We start from the raw sequence: 19258 nt of genomic DNA, 5'->3' as shown, positions 1-19258 counted from the left end.
AGGCGGTTCGCTCCGAAACTTCTGAACGCGGCTTCGTCTACGGTTTGCGCGTTTCCATTGGCTCAGTTCTGCCTGGGACGACTGAACCAACGTCACATCTCCCACCCGGCAGGCCGTCATCCAGCGAGCCCACGTTGCCATGGCAGCCCGGCGCTTGCTGTGATGGGCTGCGCTGCTGGTGTGGTGTGGGCCCAGACTGGAAGCCTCAACCCCGAGGGCAGATGGCTAGGAGCAGGACATGAGTTGAAGGGAGAGAAATGACAAATGATAGTTGCCTGGCGACAGTTGTCAGGGAGACTGCGCGTGACTCTGCTTGACTTGACTCAGAATTTCTTACTATGTTTGTTTGCTCAGCCGGGACCGAAACTGTTGGAGTGGAATCGCAGTCTGCAAACAGTCAGTGTACAACAAATGTGATCACACTCACAAACACACACACACACACACACACACACACACACACACACATACACACATACACACACACACACACACACACACACACACACACACACACACACACAAACAAAACCAAACTAAAGAAAATTAACCAAACAATTTGACACCAAGAAATTATAAGACTGCGCCAAGAAATAAACTAATCATTCGAAACAAAGAGCTCATGCGCAGTCAAACCAAATGGCAGAGTAGCAAACACGATCTTCTCTTAACAGACAAAACAAGAATAATTCATGTCTGATTTCGGTCGTGGTATACTGAGTTCAAGCTTCACATCCGTCTCTGCTGTGCCCTCTCTTTACTAATGGATTAAATACAATGGGAACTGATGGAACGAGAGTGTTAGATTGCGGTCTAAACAGGAACGTGAATGAGGTTCATGTTTCGCATGGAATATTATGTAAACCAGCACAACACCCATAAGACCATGTGACATCTCCTCGTGATACAGTGCAGCACTCAATTCCAAAGGTCACCGCTCTATACTAAAGGTCGCCACCCTATCCCAAAGGTCACCACCCTTTCCCAAAGGTCACTCAGCCTTCAGTGGTGGCTTTTCACAAACGTTCATAAATATCAGAACTCCTGATATCAAAGATAAGAGCTTTAAATATAACGAAAAACCAACATCTGAGAAAATATAACATTAAATATATGATAAGTATTTCATGCAGAAATTTGTTCACTGGCATTAGGCGTACACAAGCTTTCAGACTATTTTTCAAAGTGGCAACCTCTAAAAGTGCTGTGATGAAAATTAAAAATCTTCTTAACATGCGTTAGTATTTATGTGGAACAGATAATAAATAGTAAGTTCATACTTCTAATGTTTTTGAGTAATAGTTTAGAACCACCAATGTCTACTGTAATGGGACTTACAGATACTGACATCTGAGCCTCAGTCAAAAAACAGCATGGAAACACTAAACTTTACACAGATCACATACAATATGGCATCACATTCGTCTGTTAATGCTTTACTTTAGGAAAAAACCTGGAAGGCCATCTAAGAATCGGAAGATAAATATTCCTGAGAGCTCCTGCCTGGAAGTTCATACTGTTATTGACATCAAGAACAGCGGGCAGAGTAATATAACTTACATCATGCTGCCATCTTGTGGAAGGAACATGTTACTACACTTACATAACTAAAGTCCTAAGTAGAGAACTCAAGATGGATTGTTCAGGAACTGGAAAGAAAAAAACAAACAAAAAAAACCCTGCAATTTGTAAATAATAAATACATTTTGGAAGCATTAGTAGGTTTTTTTTTATCACAATAACGGATTCATCCAATTATTCTACATAACGGTAAAACAATGAACTCATGTTCACTGCAGTGTAGCTTCAGCAAACTCAACCGGAAACCCCAGGCGCAGTGGCAGGACACGTGCGCGTGCCGCCGCAGGTTGCTGGCCGAGCTCTGGCTCTTCCTGGTGTTCCCGGAACATATCCTGGTCGAGTGGGTCTTCTGGGCAGGCCGGCGTAGCGTCTCCCGCAGGCCGCGAGTGGGAGCGCCTGTGGGCCTCCAGGGCCAACCGGCTGTCCAAACCCACGCCGCAGACGGAGCACAGGTCAGACCACCGGGCCAGACCGGGGCCGTGGCGCCGACTCCGGATGTGTCGGGACCGTGTCTCTGCTCGCAGCTCCGGCAGAGGAACTTACGACGGAATCCAAAAAAAAAAGATTTTTGGGTGTTAGGACAAGCCGAGACGGTGGTTCATTTCCACCGTCCTAGACCTACCTGTGCTAACAGACCCTCCAGAAGACATGTACACAAGCCGAGTTACACTCCTCTCCTCTCCTCTCGACCGCTCTATCTAAAAAAACACACACAGTTAAGAGCCTGCTGATTATAACACAGCTGTAATGGCGAGCCTGCGTCCTGCTCTTCACCGTCCCTTGCGGAACAGGCTCCGTTCTCAGGCCACGTGCCCCGGTTCCGTCCCGACCCGCCAACGCCACGTGCTCTGCTGGCACTGCCATGCGGCCCTCCAGCCCTCCCGGCTCCGCAGAGGACGGGTTTAGACAGAAATTGTTCCAGGGACAGCATTTGTCTTCCAGACACCCAACACAAGACAAAAAAAAAACGTTCATTTTGTCGGGATTTGCAATGACGATAGGTAGGCAGAGCTCAAAATCGATGCATTATCCAAAGAAATGATGCCCATGGTCATTTTGGATGTTGTAGCAGACTAAATGATTTTTTTTTTTTTAATAAATGCAGTTCTACCACTATTATTCCTGTCCTCAGACGAAAAGCAAATGACTACACTCTCCCTGTCGAGATAGGCGTCTCTGCCTGTAAGAATGAACGATTACACTGGATATTTCTTTCGCTAAACTGCGTTTGTTTTCATTCAAATGAAAACAAGGGGGAAATATTACACAAGCCCATCAAAACCTGGTCATTTGTAGCTCGTGCTGTGAAGTTCTCCATGTTACTGCACGACCCCGTGTGCTCCCAGTAAGTGTGAGCACAGTCTTTGCAGAATCTATGGAAGCAGTTTAAATCTACAGCACTGTTCAAACAGCCAGCGCAAAGAGGACAGGTGTGATCCTGACCTGGAGAAGGCCTCAGAATGTCAGACATTGTCTCACAATTTCAAAAAACATCGAGTAGCCAAGAAGAACCAATAAGTTATTAGACTGATTCAAGGTTTTCTGTTTTCTATGTTGCAGTAAGGTAGTTATTACCGGCAAACCAATTAAGATTGGCTTATTGGCTTTTTTATTTAACTGATAAATCATTATTTTTCCTCTGTAATTAGGCGGTGTTTAGTTTACCATGCGCATGTGAAACGTTAGCACCACCTTGTGGAGAGGTGATCATTGAGCTCAACCTGTGAAGAGGGAACAGCACAAACGCGAATTATTTCAGTATCTCTTCACAAATGATGATTTGAAAACAAAACAAAACTCTAAGAATAGCAATTTCATTTTTCGATTATTGGTTTTGCATTATTTGGTTTCTATGCAGAATGACATGTCCATTTGCCTAGATTTGGCCATCCCTGAATATGAGCTTTGATATTAATATCCCGGTATTTCTGAAAAGATGCATTTTGCAGAAAGGTTGTACAACTGCTAAGTGAACTTTTGCACAGTAAGAGTTTTGTGGAGTCAGGCAGTATCTGCAGACGCGCCGTAGAAGCTCCACAGGGTGGTGAAGCAATCAGAGCTGCTCCTCTGGTGCAGTGAAGGCCTCTCGGGGGCACTTTGGCGATGATGACGCATACGATGGCTGCTGCCTGGTGGCACTCACTTCTACATCATCTTTGCTGTCTGCTGAATCAGGCTTTCATTCCCAGTCTGGAGTGTTCCACAGTTCCCACTCTGTGACACACAATGCACCAATCCACAATACACTAATACACAATGCACCAATCCACAATACACTAATACACAATGCACCAATCCACAATACACTAATGCACAATGCACCAATCCACAATACACTAATGCACAATGCACCAATCCACAATACACTAATACGCAATGCGCCAATCCACAATACACTAATACACAATGCACCAATCCACAATACACTAATACAAAATGCACAATGCACCAATACACAATACACCAATCCACAATACACTAATACACAATGCACCAATCCACAATACATTAATACTAAATGCACAATGCATCAATCCACAATACACTAATACACAATGCACCAATCCACAATACATTAATACAAAATGCACAATGCACCAGTACACCAATCCACAATACACTAATACACAATGCACCAATCCACAATACATTAATACAAAATGCACAATGCACCAATCCACAATACACTAATACACAATGCACCAATCCACAATACATTAATACAAAATGCACAATGCACCAATACACCAATCCACAATACACTAATACACAATGCACCAATACACCAATCCACAATACACTAATACACAATGCACCAATCCACAATACACTAATACACAATGCACCAATCCACAATACATTAATACAAAATGCACAATGCACCAATCCACAATACACCAATCCACAATGTACTAATACACTAATGCGCAATACACCAATTCAAAATAGAGCAATACATAATGCACCAATACACAATACATTAATATAAAATGCACAATGCACCAATACACAATACACCAATGTACAATACACAATACACCAGTACACAATACACAGCACACAATACCCCATTGGGCTGAGGGTTGTTTTTCCATTTGAGGAATGCGTAGTGTGTGTGTGTTACAAAAAGAGTGAAACTGTCAATACCATATATTGCAGCAAATTATACTGTTTACTCCAATTTATTACTCCTAGTAATTTTACTTATACTTAAGTATTCTAACACTAATTACATAGTGCTTTTTCATTCAAAATAATTAAAATGATAAAATCTTTTTTTTTTTTTTTGCCAAGTTCAGCTTATATTACTTTGGCATTACTTCAAAATCACCAAGCCAAAACTTTTAATTGGGCCTTAAAATATTAAATCTGCTGTGTGGTTAATGCACAGTGCATCAGTGAAATGCAGAAAAATCACTTAAAAAAAACAGATCTCTCATTATAATAAACATAATGATATATAGTTGGGCTTGTTTCTGTCGGTTGTTTGACACGCCAACACAGCGGAGCCCTCAGTGTCGATATCCAAGTTCGAATCTTTAAAAATAAAAGATTTATCCCATAATTAGGCTGTCTGTTTAGTTCGATTGTGGGTGGGATTTATGCTGCTTTTAAGTGTGTGACACAGTGCTGGAGTGCGCGGGGCATGAGAGGAGAGACAAGCAGAAGTTTATTAAAAACCCTGGTAAACAACAGAAGGCCACGAGAAAGACGAGCAACCAAACAGCCAACCAGGCGAGCTCAGAAGCAGCCTTGCAGGCGTGGAGTCATTATTAAAATGTGTCATATGATGTTTGGCAAATATATACATTGTTGTAACATCTTGACAAAAATAAAATACTAAAAATTAGATTTAGTAAAATTTACCAAGCATTTTATGGGTCCAAATGCCATGTGGGACTTCACAACTGTGGCCTCAACATAACTGAGCTAAATTAAATATGGCATTATTTTGAATTAAATTGATTCATATAAATATTACATTGCACCATATGAAAAGCCTTTTTTTACTCATCACTTATATGACTCGTTTTCATCTAAGGCATCTGTCCCACTGTGGACATCGTAGTGAACCTTCCCAAAGCCAAAAGGCAGTCTGGCTGTAGGCCACCTATAACGCCTGCAGGTGTGGTTGGAGGCCACCTATAACGCCTGCAGGTGTGGTTGGAGGCCACCTATAACGCCTGCAGGTGTGGTTGGAGGCCACCTCTCTCTGTGGCACGTTTTCTCTTCTCACTCTTTTTAATTAGTTTTATTTGCAAAAAAAAAATTCTCCTTAAGATGGCATGATTTAAACATTAGAACTGCAATAACTACAATAAAAATCAAAGTTTTTTTCTTTTGTGCGAGTGAAAAAAATGTGACATTTAGAAACCATGAAATTCTCCAGTTTATCAGTATTTACAATAATGCACGACTCATTAAAAAAAAATGTATTAAAATCTGAAACTGAAAAAGGAGCATTAATGAACATTACTGTAATGTTGCAATGAGGAATAACATTTTTTATTCTAAAATTTTTATTCTATTTTTATTTTAAAAAACAGACGTCCCAGATTAAAATCTTAGGAGCTGTTAAGGGAACCTGTTTATACACGTCGCAGACTATGATAAAGTTAAAATCATAGAGGCTGGGGGGGTTTTTTTGGACTCAAAAGTGAGCATAGTTGTAGAAACATGCACAGACTTACTGTAACGTATAAGGCTCACCACAGACAAACATGTGAGAAAAGCAGATGTGGAGATTGATGGTGGTTTATTATGAGTAACTAGATTAATTGGGACTGAAGGTAAAATATACACTTTGATGTCTAGGAAAAGCAAGAAAAAAAGATTTTAAAGGTCCTGCGTCACATACAAAAACTCGAGAAGACACACGCAGGTCTCCGTGTATCAGGTGGCACGTGTCCAGTCTTCTTCACCTGGGCGCACACTGGACACACGTTCCTGCTGCGAGGCTGCAGCTCTGGAGGACCGGCAAGACAGACGGCGACGGAGCAGAGAAGACAAAGGCCTTGGTCTCTTAAATTATAGTTTGTACTGTAGGGTTCGGCCTTCAGTCGTCCAGGAAGTCGTCGTCCAGGTTGACGTCTGTGGTGTCGATGTCGTCGAGCTCCAGGTTGTCCAAGTCATCCTCCAGTTCCTCCAGAGTCTAAAAGGACAAACGGAGGCAGCGTAAGACAAACCTCATCTGACCCTCTACTGACTGCTACAACTAAACTAGAACTTATTAATAAGAGACATCAGTGAAATGGGGTTCTTAGATCGTCTAAGTGTCTCTGGGATTTAACTGGACTACGTGTCCGAGGGCAGCGCAAGTCGGATTCTCCGGTACCTTTTCCTTTAGGTCACTGTCTGGCGTGCCGGGCTTCTCCGTGTCCTTGGTGTGTTCAGGGTGTGAGGCAGCTGCACTGGCAGCAGAAGACGAGGCAACAATCCGGACCAGGGCAGAGATGGCGGGATCCATGTCCGCATCCTCGTCGGGGCCGGTGGTCTGCCATGCGCACGCACGCACCCAAATGCAGCCACAAATGACCGGGGAGAGATAGGCTGGGGTTAAACTGCTACCTACGACTAAATGAGCGTTAAGATGAAGTGACTTGACCGTGGTACCTGTGCGGGGCTGGGGAACACGCCGTGGGGCTGGTACCCACTGGCCTCCTCCAACACAACACGCTCCTCGTTGGGCTGCAACACACAGAGCCAGACGGACAGCAGTGAACGCCGGACTCGCTCTACAGCGTACAGAAGCTTCCACTACAAGATGGGCGTATGTGTAAGCGTGCGTACGGGCATATGTGTATTCTGTGTCTGGGCGTGTGTGCAACACCCCTTGCTGAGTGACCGTCTCGGTCCCAGTACACCACACTGAAACATTGGGGTGTGGACATGAGACAGGAAGGAAGAGTGCGGCACGGAGCGGCACTCACGGTGACGAGGGGGTAGTCGGTGGCGGGCCGGCTCTTGCCCAGACACGTCTGGCGGAGGTACTGCTCGGCAACGAAGGACTCCTTCAGGCCTGGGAACAGGTTCTCGTACTCGGTCGGGTCAGCCAGTGACTCAGCGGCCTTCTGGTTCACTTTAGACAAGCTCTCTCTCCACAGCTTTACCACTCTGTTACACACACACACACACCACCTATATATATAGAGATCTTCTCCTTTAATCTTCATATTGCGGAACCTAAATATTGTCACACTAAACCTGAAATGCATCAGGGGAACATTTAGTATACACACACACACAGCAAATACATCAGGAGCAGGATTCCTGCTCATCCACGTGTCAACCACTGTGAGGACAGAGGACAGCAGCCATGGCAGTAGGTGGACAGGACGCACCTGGACACCTGGCTGGGGAGGTAGGTCCGGGCGAGGAACGCTGCCTCGGGCAGGCGGTTGGTCCGGATCAGCAGCTCCAGGCACTGGTCCAGCCTGCAGGACAAGACGGCAGCACAAACCTCCGTCCGTGATCACGGAAGTCAAACAGCACGGGCCGCACTGCATGACCCGATAAGTGTACAGGTAAAATTCAGTTCATGACTTCAGTCCTTGTGACGTGGGAGGAAAAGGGAGGGGAGAAAGAAAAAAACAACAACAAACAAACAAGCAAACAAACAACCCACTTTAGGCGGACACCGCAGCGAATCCTGATACACTCACTTGCCCTGCAGGAAGTAAGTCATGAAGGCCACGTTGTTCTTGCCGTCACGCTCGGCGCCCTCCGCCAGCTTGCTCACCATGGTGACGTTGCCGGAGGCGGTCGCCAGCAGCAACAGGCCGCCGTAGTCCTGGGCGTGGTGCAGGCACTCCTGCGCCAGCCCGAACTGGCACTTGCTGATGGCCAGCTCGGCCAGCTGCTTCCACTTCTGCTCTGACTGCAGAGAGGAGGGAGTGAAGCGTCAGCCTTGGGGGGGAGGAGGTGGGGCTACAGTCCTGCAGCAGAAACTGAAGCCATTTAACCCAAGACACTACTTAACCCCCCGGAACATACTGCCATCCAAAGCGAGTGGCACTCAAGTAAAAGAGCTTAACAACTGGTCCGCGCATCACGCCGCACGTGTCTCACCTCTGCTTCCACAGCCAGCTGGTAGGCGATCTTCAGTTCCCCCAACTGCAGCGCGAGCTCGAACCTGTGCTCAGGGTCAGTGGACACGGCCAGAGCTTGCTGTTTGAAGCCCTGTGGACAAAACACAATTCTCACTCTTTTGTTTAAAAAAATACAAAATAAAAAAATCAAATCAATCAATAAATAACTTTGGCTCCAATGATGTACAAGTCAAACGTGCTACAGCAGTAGATGACGACATCACATCCGCGTTCCCTCACATGGAGGAAGTACTACCTGCTTCTCCAGGAAGTGGGCCACCCTGGTCCTCTGCTCCTTCGGGATGGTGGGGAGAACCTTGTCAGCCATTCCGAAGTCTCGGCGCATGACGGCCGTCTGGTACTCCAGCACTGATACCAGGAGCGAGTAACTGACGATGTTCAGCTCTTTGTCTCCCAGGTACAGACGATCGTCCTTTGGAATGTAGCCCAGCAGGTACATGGTCCTGTGGAGACCAGCTCACGGTCAGGGGCTGATCTGAGACCAGTTGAAATAAAATGGCCCCATCAGTCTTAAGACAATTCAATGAAACATGTGGAACTGCACCTGTCCAGATGAGCGATGGTGACGATTTCTCCTCCGACGTAATAGTTTAGTCTGTTGACAGAGCTGGTGTAGATGAAGCAATCACCCACCCACAAGCCAGTCTTTACAATCTCCTGTATCTCCCCTTGGACCTACACAAACACACACAGCTGTCAGCAGCTGCGATGTGCTAGCATGGCTGGCAACTATATGACCATGCTACACAGTCCACAACAAAACCTGTTTGAAAAAGAAACAACAACAACATGACTGATCTTAGGCAAAACAACCCATTTATAACCTTTTGAATTTAATTAATTGGAAAGTAACAAAGACATAAATAATAAACCAATGCCGCCATTGGGTAATAATCCAAGGTCGCGGCACGTGTCCAACCTCGAAGGCGTCCTCTATGCCATCCTCCGTCACGCCCTCGTTGGACTCTTGTGATGCGGCCACTTTCTCGGCCAGGTAGCGGAGGATGAAGAAGGACTCCTCCGTGGCGATACACACCAGCTCTCCGGAGTCAGACCAGAAGATCTGAACACACACACACACACACACACACACACACACACACACACACACACACACACACACACACACACACACACACACACACAGGTTTAGGAACCTGTTAACATGCAAACTGGGGTTTTGCTCATACCATTAACTGGATCAGAATCCAACCAGTCGATTCGCTTACTTACTCTCTGCAGTCAACCCGCTCTGTGGAAATCAGTTTATTCTACTGACCTTTAAGCAATGAATGTTTTCTTTAAATGTTTGTTTTCTGTTGATTATCCCCACCACAGTCCACACCTATAAACCGCACTACAGAAACAGACCCAGTGCTCATTTCATATCCGGGGTTCACCTTTCCCGCCCCCTAACGGAACCTCCTGGCACAGGAATCGCTTTTATTTAAATACGGCGCGCTGCATTCCTGTTGCCATCGCCGTTTATTAACCCCCACCAAATCCTAAGATCCTGCAAATTCCAACCGAGCAAAAGCAGAGTGGCCTCCAGTCCAGGGAGAGGCTCTGCAGGCTGCAGTGCACCTGCCATCCATCCGGGTTAACGAGTGCGGCTTTCTCGGGCACCTCCCAACTACGGCTCGTTGGGGGCACAGCCCTATGGACAACACTCCACGTCTCCCTCGCTGGAAACTGATTTTTTTGGGGGGGGGGGAGCATCCGAGGCAAGGGGGCGGTAATATTTACGTGTTTGGGTTGAATCTCGATGCGGCGGATCAGCTCCGTGTTCTCCCAGTCGTAGAAGGCCAAGCCGTTCACAGAGCGGACACCCAGCAGGAACCCGCCGTAGATACCTGAACCCAAAACACACACGCACACACCCACCCCTGCATGAGCGTCTATTTACAATTAACCCGAATCCTTGGACTGTTTCCACTTGGACAGAAAGTCACTCTGGAAAGATACAGCAAAGAAAAAATGATTACCTTCCGCTCCAAAGTCTGGCTTGAAGGACTTCTTCTCCTTGAAGTTTTTGAAAATCTTAACCACGCTGTTACTTTCTCGGATGGCATACCTGTGCCCAAAACGCATAGGTTTAACACTCGAATGACCAAACTTAACCGGACCAGAACCGTAGCAACACCAACAGAAAACACGGCATGTTTATCTAACATTCCTCTGTAAAGTGCACTAGCACTAGCAGGCGCTGGTCTATCAGTTACGGAAGGCGAGGTAGACGAGGAGGAAGGGCACTTACTCGGAGGAGTCATGGGCCCAGACGAACTCCTGGGCCGAGCCGAAGCTCTTGTTCCTCAGAGCCATGGCCGTGTAGATGATGTACTCGCCGTCTCCGCACACCACCACAAACCTAGACCCGTCGAGACACGCCCCAGAGACACGGAGCAGGCAGTCACACAGACACAGCTCACGCGGACGTATTCGGTCACGGAATCATCGACAGGTCCCGAGCGGCAGCTCAAACATTGGCTTGGAATGGTACTTTCAGCACGCGCCAAGTGTGTGTGCGGTTCTCGTTTTGCACGCAAGTGCGCTTGCCAGACTGATTTGAGCTGAATCAGACACACTCGCCAATGCCGGCGTCTCGAAAAACGCTCCACGCACTCTCTCAGAACGATGTGATTTAATAACGACAGAATCTCAGCAGCCGACACGGAATTAATTAGCAAACCATAAAAAATACACTTTTCACATTTGATATATTTCTAGACCAATTAGATTAGGGAGTCACTGAAATTTCAAATTTGGTGATGATGGGTTTGATCTGCCTACCTATTATTTAAAAAAAAAAAAAGTCTGGACTAACCGTCCGTTGGGGTTGTGCTGAATGGTCTGAGGGTAGATCTCGCAACTGCCCATGTCTTTGACCGCCAGAGGAAGCCTCTCTCCGTCCTTGATCTCAGCCTCACCCATGGCCTTCAGATTGGCCTGCTGCACCTCCGAGTGCTTGGCCCAGATGATCTTCCCATTGGTGTCCATGGACATGGCTGGCTCTTCGCGGCCGAGCTAAAACGGGAACGCGTGCGTTGTTACCTGATCTGCTGCTAACTGCCTTGGGTGACTTTCGTGGTCATTCTCCTCATAACAGGTAGATCGTGGAAATCTCACATAAATTCTCTGCCACAACAACTGCATTCTCAGCCGTTTGCGTGTCGACCAGTATGACGCCATGCGTGCACCATGCGATCGCGCCACCCCGGCGGAGGCGCTCGCGCGGTTACCTTGATGATGATGCTGCCCTCGTCGTAGCCGAGCGCCACGTTGTTTGAGCCGCGCAGGCCGCACACGCACCACACGCGCTCCATGCCATAATTCAGCGTGCTCTCCAGCCGGTAGGTGCTGGAGTGCCAGATCCGCACCGTGCCTGGGCGGGAGGAAGAAGAGGAGACGGCACCGGTCAGCGAGCGAGGACCTTCATTACCGGTCCGGGACGGGAGAGGCTCGGCGGGGCGCAAGTCGGTGCCCCAGGGGTGGAAGGTTGGATCGTGCTGGGAAAGTACGGAACTTTGGGGAATCATGCAGAATGTAAATAATAAAAGGGACCTAGAACAGAACTCTGCCTGACTCCTTGTGAGACTGGTGCACCGTGATCAGACGGTAAGCCGTAACAGTTCTCAGCCGGGTATCGATCGATTGCACGCCGACTGTCACTTCAGGACTTCGCTCGCTTGCCGACAACTCTCGCGTTTCTGGTGCTCGAGGGTGCACGCAACTCACCGTCCTCGGACCCCGTGACGATGATGGGCAGCTCAGGGTGGAAGCTCACGCATGACACGTTCTGGGCGTGGCCCTCTAGCGTCTGCACACACGTCTTATTCTGTGGAGACACGGCAGGGAGAGTTAAGAGTCCAAAAAGGACGGAAAGGGCGGCAGGCCGCGCGAGCCGACGTCAGCCAGACCGGACGACCGGAGAGGCGGCAAAGGGGCGAAGTCCTCACCTGGTAGTCCCAGATCTTCACCAACCTGTCGTCTGCTCCTGAAATGAGGTAGGGCTTATCCCCACCGCTGTAGTAATCAATGCAGTTAACCCCTTTCTCGTGGCCTTCCAGGGTGAAGTTGGGGGACGACGAGCCCAGTTGCCACACCTGGAACACCACAAATAAACAAATGAGTCGCTTGCGTAACCAGCATAACCAACTTAAACTCCCACCCCATGCTCAAGTATCCATTAGTGACGTCTGCCGTACATAATGAACCATATCTTCTAAGTGTCTGACGGCAGACTCGCTGCCCAAATACCTTGATGGTTCTGTCCAGTGACGCACTGGCAAACTGGTTGTTGTCTTTGGGGTTGATGACGATCTGCATGACGTAGTGTGTGTGGCCCTCAAACACCTGACTGCATGACCACTTCTTCTCCCAGTCCCAGAGTTTAATGAGCATGTCATCTGAACACACACAAATACACGAAGGTGTTTAGCAAATTCTGTCACACAAAATCACACAGAAGACATTCATAAAACACCCAGCGACTTCTACAACTTGCGCTTTTTATAGGGTTGGAAACGCAGCTAACTGACCGACCCCGTGCGGAACGTACCGCTACTGGTGAGGACGTACGGCTGAGTGGGATGCACTGCTATGCAGCGGATGTAGTCCGAGTGTGCCTCAAACATGTGCACCCGCTCCAACGTGTTGTAGTTGAAAACACGGATCTGCATGTCATCCTACAACACAGGTGGGAAGACACTGTATTACTGATCTGCTACGAGAACGACAGTCACCGCAAACTGGTGGGTTATTGGTACGCTATTGGCTGGGATGCACCGACGTCAGCTTGAAACAGGTTTAATATTTGAAAGTGACAGTTCAGGCTGATACTTACTGCTCCGGTTATCACCCAGTTTTTTCTGGCAACAAACTTCGAAGCCCTTACCGGCAGGTCACACACTTCAAACGTCTTCACCAAAGTCTGCAAGGCGAGCGTGTTAAAAACACCGTGAAACACTCGTCACACGCACCGCGCTTTGGGTCCCACATCGCAGAGGGACGACTGCGGACACTCACCTGCGACTCGTGGTTCCACACACACACGCTGCCGTTGTACAGGCTGGCCAGCATCCACGGCTCGGTGGGGTGGAGGTCCACGCTTTTGACGCGGTCGGACCGAGCCGTGAGCTTGCGCTTGATGTCCAGCCGGAGAGGCTGCGGAGGAGAAGTTTGAGTGAAACACAGCACGGAGACGAGCGGCCACTGTACTATTGGAAGAGCGAGTTACTGAGGCAGTCGTTTCAAAGACAGCAGGGCTACACTAGAGTCATACACCAAACTCGCTAACCACACCGACACACTTTGAGCGAGTTTGAGCATAAAACGAGACGCAACAAAAGTTGTAAAAGTACTGATAATTATACTAAACACCTAGCTACTTAGGCTAGCTAGCTAGCTAGCTAACAAGCTAACGCTGGTTATCAGGGTGCTACACGCAGCAGTTAACGTGTCTTAGATAGCTTAAGAGCTCAGAAACGCTCACAAATAAAAGCTTATCATTTGTATACTGAGAACGGCACTGGTTTTACATGACGACGTCGACAAATGAGCGGTTGAGGCTGGCTAGCTAGGCTAGCTAACGTTAGCGCAATGACGGCGAATCCCGAGAGACGTGTCAGGTAACACACGGCTGACGCACCGCTACAAGGCGTTTGTTGAAGACAGAGAAGCAGAAATTCCATCTAACAGCCAAAAACCAATACAGTGAACTGGGGATATAATATAATATAACATAACATAATAGCTAGCCAGCCGCCGTCGCTTAGCCTAGCCGGCTAGCATTACGTGGCCTCCAGCGCGAGCCAGCCCGCCCGCCGGCAGACCTCGAGCCCTCTGCACAGTTGCAACAGCAGAAACCCGCTGCGCTGCACCCACCATGTTCTCTTTGGCGTTGCTCTGCTCTCTTCAGCCGTAACTCTGCCGATCTAAACCCTCCGACGTGTCGAGATTCTCGTCTTCGCTGCAGAGGCTCACACGGACACGAGTGACGTGGAACTTCCCGAGACGTGTTTGTGGAAGCGGTGACGTGCCACGGAGGGGGAAGTCGTTGCGAGACACGTGCCTCGACCGGACGCCACTTGTGAAAGTGAAACACGTCTCAGTTTGCTCGTCAGAATAATGCAGACACGATCATACTGGATGAGGCACAAAATGTAACAAATCCACATGAAACAGCTGATCGTTGTGTTTGTTGTTTGGAGTAGTCTTGCGTTATGCAGACATTACCGGTATTCTGAAACGTCGGCGCTTTGACATTACGTATGCACATCTGTGCCTGCCTTTATGCAGACTGTTTATTCCAAATATTGAATGGTGTACAGTGGGAATAATAAACGTGTAGTGCAAAGGCATAAAGTGCAAAGCTTTAAGTGGTTTCTTTAGTCCTCATAAGAAATGTAAAATGCAGTGGTGGTTCAAGCCCCACCACTGCCGAGTTGCCACTGTGGGGCCCCTGAGCAAGATCCTTAGCCCTAAATTGCTTAAATTGTACTGAGTCATAATTGTAAGTTGCTTTGGATACAAGCAGCAGATAAATGTAAAAAAACATCAATGTCACTTGGTTATAAACTAAAACTGGTCTTGTTAAAATAACTCAAAATTAATGAGGATTTTTGTGCAGAACAGAAAATAATCTTCACAACAAAAGTAAGATGGAGGCTAAACACATGTCTATTTACATAGATTTAATGTAGCCACAGGTATCTTCATGGAAGGTAATGGACATCTCACTAAGTGTACCTTCTCTAGATAATGCTGAATAAATGTTTCCATCCATGGTTAGCCTTATCGCCCCCTTGCCTGCACATCAGTGTATCGCCCTCCCAGGTGAGCACTGTCTGCTGACACAGGCCTCGTAATTCCTGAAGGCGCTGAAGGTCTCAATCACAAACCGGTCTCCCTCCTGGAAAAAGACCTTGGCTGGAGAGAGGCGCATGGCAACCTTGCGTGTGGCGAAATCGATATCTGTGAAAGGGAACGTGGTCACAATAACGCTAACGCGTACCGACTTGGGTGGGAAACAACGGACCTGGAGCTCTTTTGGGCTTACTCAGTGCTTTCATGTATTCGTCCAGGTTCCAGGTTCTCGTTCGACTCCAGCAGCCATCTCCCACTGAAATCCACAGGCATGGCGGGCGCCGAGCGATGAACTCTGGGCAGGGTCACGGCATTAGAAGAGCAGGCGGCAGGAGTGCTGCTGATAAGATCACAGGGCAATGGGAAAAGGGCCAAAACGAGACCCCCTGCCTAAACTCCACCTACACAGACAGTACACACACACACACACACACACACACAGACACACACACACACACACACACAGACACGTTATTCTGTTTTTATTACAAAGATTAAAAGCATTGTAAAATGTCCAGAAATCATATGGAAATCATATGTAAAAAATAAGGACACATACAAATATTATAAAACAGTGAAATTTATAAATAAATATCCATTTTAAGTGATCTTTTTCTCTTTCCTATTTTTTGTGTTCTTTATTTCTGTCTCATAATTTTTTTTTTGTCTTTTTGGTATGACATGAATCACGTCGGGTGACTCCTGCCCCCAAAAAGTATTTCACCCAGTCAAAATAAAGGAGATTATTTCATTAACTAGTGATGACAACCAGAATGAACCATCTGACCAACTTCAGAGAGCTTTGTCAGTGAACCGGAGAGATTATCCAGAAGTGACCTTAATGTGCGAATCCTTGCCGATGACTACAAACCAGCTAATGGTAAACAAAAAACAGATGAGGAGAAAAACTCCAAGACAAATAAACTAAACTCAAAATCTGTGTGCCTGACTACCTGAGGAATGACAAGTTATTTGCAAAGGTGGCAACACCAAGACTCCAGCCAACAGCTGCAGGCGTGCAGAATGTAATCAGATCAAGTTTAAACCATCTAATTGGTTGATAGCCCAGTTGTTTGAGTTTTGCCGCATCCCTATATGCGGCCCGCCCTCCTGTAAACGCTGTCAGGAAAATTGCTACCTCTCTCAGCCTTGATAAAAACATTGTTCAAAATTTTAGCAATAAAACTCTCACTAGCTTGGATTCCACTGTGGAGAAAGGGACTATAGGGAGAGTGTCTCCCTGAAAGTGAGGGCACTGAAGTCAATAACATTGATTATCTTGTTGCTATGGCACCTGCCATGGGGTTTGACATATTAGGCAGCATGTGAACAGTCAGTTCTTGAAGTCGATGTGTCGTAATCAGAAAAAGTGGGCGGGCGTATGGACATGAGAGACTTTGACAAGGGCCAAATTCTGATGGCTAGACAACTGGGCATCTCCACAATAGGATATCTCATGAGATGTTAGCGTGGTTGCCTCTCAGCACTAGAGTCTTGGGTTCCAGTCCCTATCTGGGTGGGGGTTTCCTCTGGGGTCTCTGGTTTCCTCCAACAGTCCAAATATATACACATGCAATGATGAAGACCCTTTTACACCATTGTAGAATGTGTCTACAATAGACATGTGAGCACCAATTCCAGGCCATGGAGCAGACCAGGATACATTATGGGAAGATGGCAAGCCGGCTAAGGCAGTGTGCAGCTCTGCTGGGAAACCTTGGGTCCTGGCCTTCATGTGGATGTCACTTTGAGACACACCACCTACCTAAACATTGTTACCAACTTTTACGGCAACAGTGTCCAATAATGGCAGTAGCTATCAGCAGGACAACGGGCTCTGCCAAACTGCAATAATTGTTCAAGAATGGTTTGGGGGACATGACAAAAATTTCAAGGTGTTGATTTGGCCTCAATGGTCCCCAGATCTTAATGAATCTGATCAAGCACCTGTAGGATATGCTGGGAAAACAATTTGATCCATGGAGGTTCCATTTCCCAATTTACAATCCGTAATGGATCAGCTGCTAATGTCTTGGTGCCAGATACCAGAGGTCGAGTGGGGTCCATGCCTTGATGGGACAGAGCTGTTATGGTGGCACGAGGGGATCCTTCAGGATACTAGGCAGGTGGTTTAATAATCCTTTGGACACACCTGACTGAATGTATGGACAGCTTAAGGACACACCTGACTGAATGTTTGGACATCCTAAGGACACACCTGACTGAATGTTTGGACATCCTAAGGACACACCTGACTGAATGTATGGACATCCTAAGGACACACCTGATTGAATGTATGGACATCCTAAGGACACACCTGATTGAATGTATGGACATCCTAAGGACACACCTGACTGAATGTTTGGACATCCTAAGGACACACCTGACTGAATGTTTGGACATCCTAAGGACACACCTGACTGAATGTATGGACATCCTAAGGACACACCTGACTGATGTTTTTATTAGTAATAAAGGCATTTTAATCTAATGGATTATGCTTAAATTTGTTTCTATAACAAATATAATTTGGGAAAGGTGTTAGCCTATATATGAATCATTTTCAACACACACACACACACACACACACACACACACACACACACACACACACACACACACACACACACAAACACACATGTTACTTCACTGGTTTGATATACCTTCCCAAATTTTTTGTAGATGTAGAAAATCAGTAAACTAAATAGTGCGTAAGCGACCAAACCTTTGACTGGTACTGTACGTAGTGTATATCAGAGTAGCCCAAGCATTACAAGCGCATGTGTCATACTGCCTCATCCAGTCCTATAGACAACAATAAGCTTGGAAGTGGGCGAACGAGCAATTAATGTAGACAGAATGGTGCATGTCAAACACATTCACTAACCCCCCCCCCCCATGCTTAAGTTACTGCAATTTGCAAATGTTTACTGCAATTTACATATTCGTATTGTATTTATCGCGCGTGCCTTTTTTAACGCCAGGAGTGAACTTTCACGGGCGCGTTTGAGGAGCGGAAGGGAGGTTTTATGCAAGGCTGCATTCAAACACAGCCTCGTGCGCAGGATCGTTTGCATTATTCATTTCTTTTCTGTCTCCGACTCTTGAATACTAAGCGATACGAGCGCGTGGGCTGTCTTTCCAAGCATCCGCGGAGGTTATTATTGCTTTCTTAATTCAGCCCTTTATGTTCCCATCACAGCCAATCACAATAGTCTGCACAAAATGTGAGAATAATAATAATAATAAAAAAAAATTTAATCAAACGGGAACAGTGTAATTTCTTAGCTGAGCAATGTTATTATTATTATGCACTCATATGGATACGTATTGGCAATTTCTCATTTATTTTCACTTTTACAGACAAAGAAATGACGGCAGCACACACACACACACACACACACACACACACACACACACACACACCTCCGTGTTCGACTGATGTCTTTTGTTGCAGCCGTGTGGACCGGGACTTTAACAGAGCCCGACTTCCCATTTACCACACGGCAGCCTGTCAACTCCTGCTAGCACGCCCGTAGCTGCACTATATTTATATGGAACAATAGCGGAATTTCTCCTTTCAGGTTGTCAGCCGCATATTACCGGGTCTGGGAGCTTGTCACTACGCAACGGGAATGTTTTAGGTGACTTTTAAAAACAAAGGTACATTTTCGCTGAAAATTCGACTTATTCTTTGTCAGGCG

The 19258-nt window shown here is 46.8% G+C and overlaps 2 protein-coding genes across 2 annotated transcripts; both read right to left on the bottom strand.

The window, feature by feature from the left end:
* Positions 1-6318: 6318 nt before the first annotated feature.
* Positions 6319-14727, bottom strand: copb2 (COPI coat complex subunit beta 2). The gene is made up of 22 exons (XM_027028637.2): positions 14574-14727; positions 13716-13853; positions 13534-13620; positions 13249-13375; positions 12948-13096; positions 12647-12793; positions 12426-12525; positions 11930-12072; positions 11515-11714; positions 10948-11058; positions 10676-10764; positions 10437-10543; positions 9610-9753; positions 9235-9365; positions 8926-9133; positions 8650-8760; positions 8244-8458; positions 7923-8015; positions 7512-7695; positions 7195-7269; positions 6917-7075; positions 6319-6733 (listed from the first exon to the last, which is right to left on the bottom strand). Exons 1-22 carry the CDS (start codon positions 14574-14576, stop codon positions 6638-6640), a joined length of 2817 nt encoding a protein of 938 aa, XP_026884438.2. The 5' UTR covers positions 14577-14727; the 3' UTR covers positions 6319-6637.
* A 715-nt stretch (positions 14728-15442) lies between these two features.
* Positions 15443-15827, bottom strand: rbp2b (retinol binding protein 2b, cellular). The gene is given in 4 exon segments (XM_035536477.1): positions 15443-15546; positions 15549-15662; positions 15748-15772; positions 15774-15827. Coding segments are annotated over 4 exon segments (297 nt in total).
* Between the last annotated feature and the right edge of the window lie 3431 nt (positions 15828-19258).

This window comes from Electrophorus electricus, chromosome 18 (genome assembly GCF_013358815.1).
Source record: "Electrophorus electricus isolate fEleEle1 chromosome 18, fEleEle1.pri, whole genome shotgun sequence".
NCBI lineage: Eukaryota > Metazoa > Chordata > Actinopteri > Gymnotiformes > Gymnotidae > Electrophorus > Electrophorus electricus.
The sequence above is the reverse complement of the archived record's forward strand: the minus strand, read 5'-3'. Positions and strand labels throughout refer to the sequence as shown.

What these genes read in the sequence shown, in the direction of transcription:
- copb2 (XM_027028637.2), bottom strand. An exon ending in AGGGCAGCATCATCATCAAG is followed by an intron (nt 11,715 to 11,929) that starts GTAACCGCGCGA and finishes TTCCCGTTTTAG; the next exon opens with CTCGGCCGCGAAGAGCCAGC. An exon ending in ACTTACTTCCTGCAGGGCAA is followed by an intron (nt 8,016 to 8,243) that starts GTGAGTGTATCA and finishes CTTGTCCTGCAG; the next exon opens with GCTGGACCAGTGCCTGGAGC.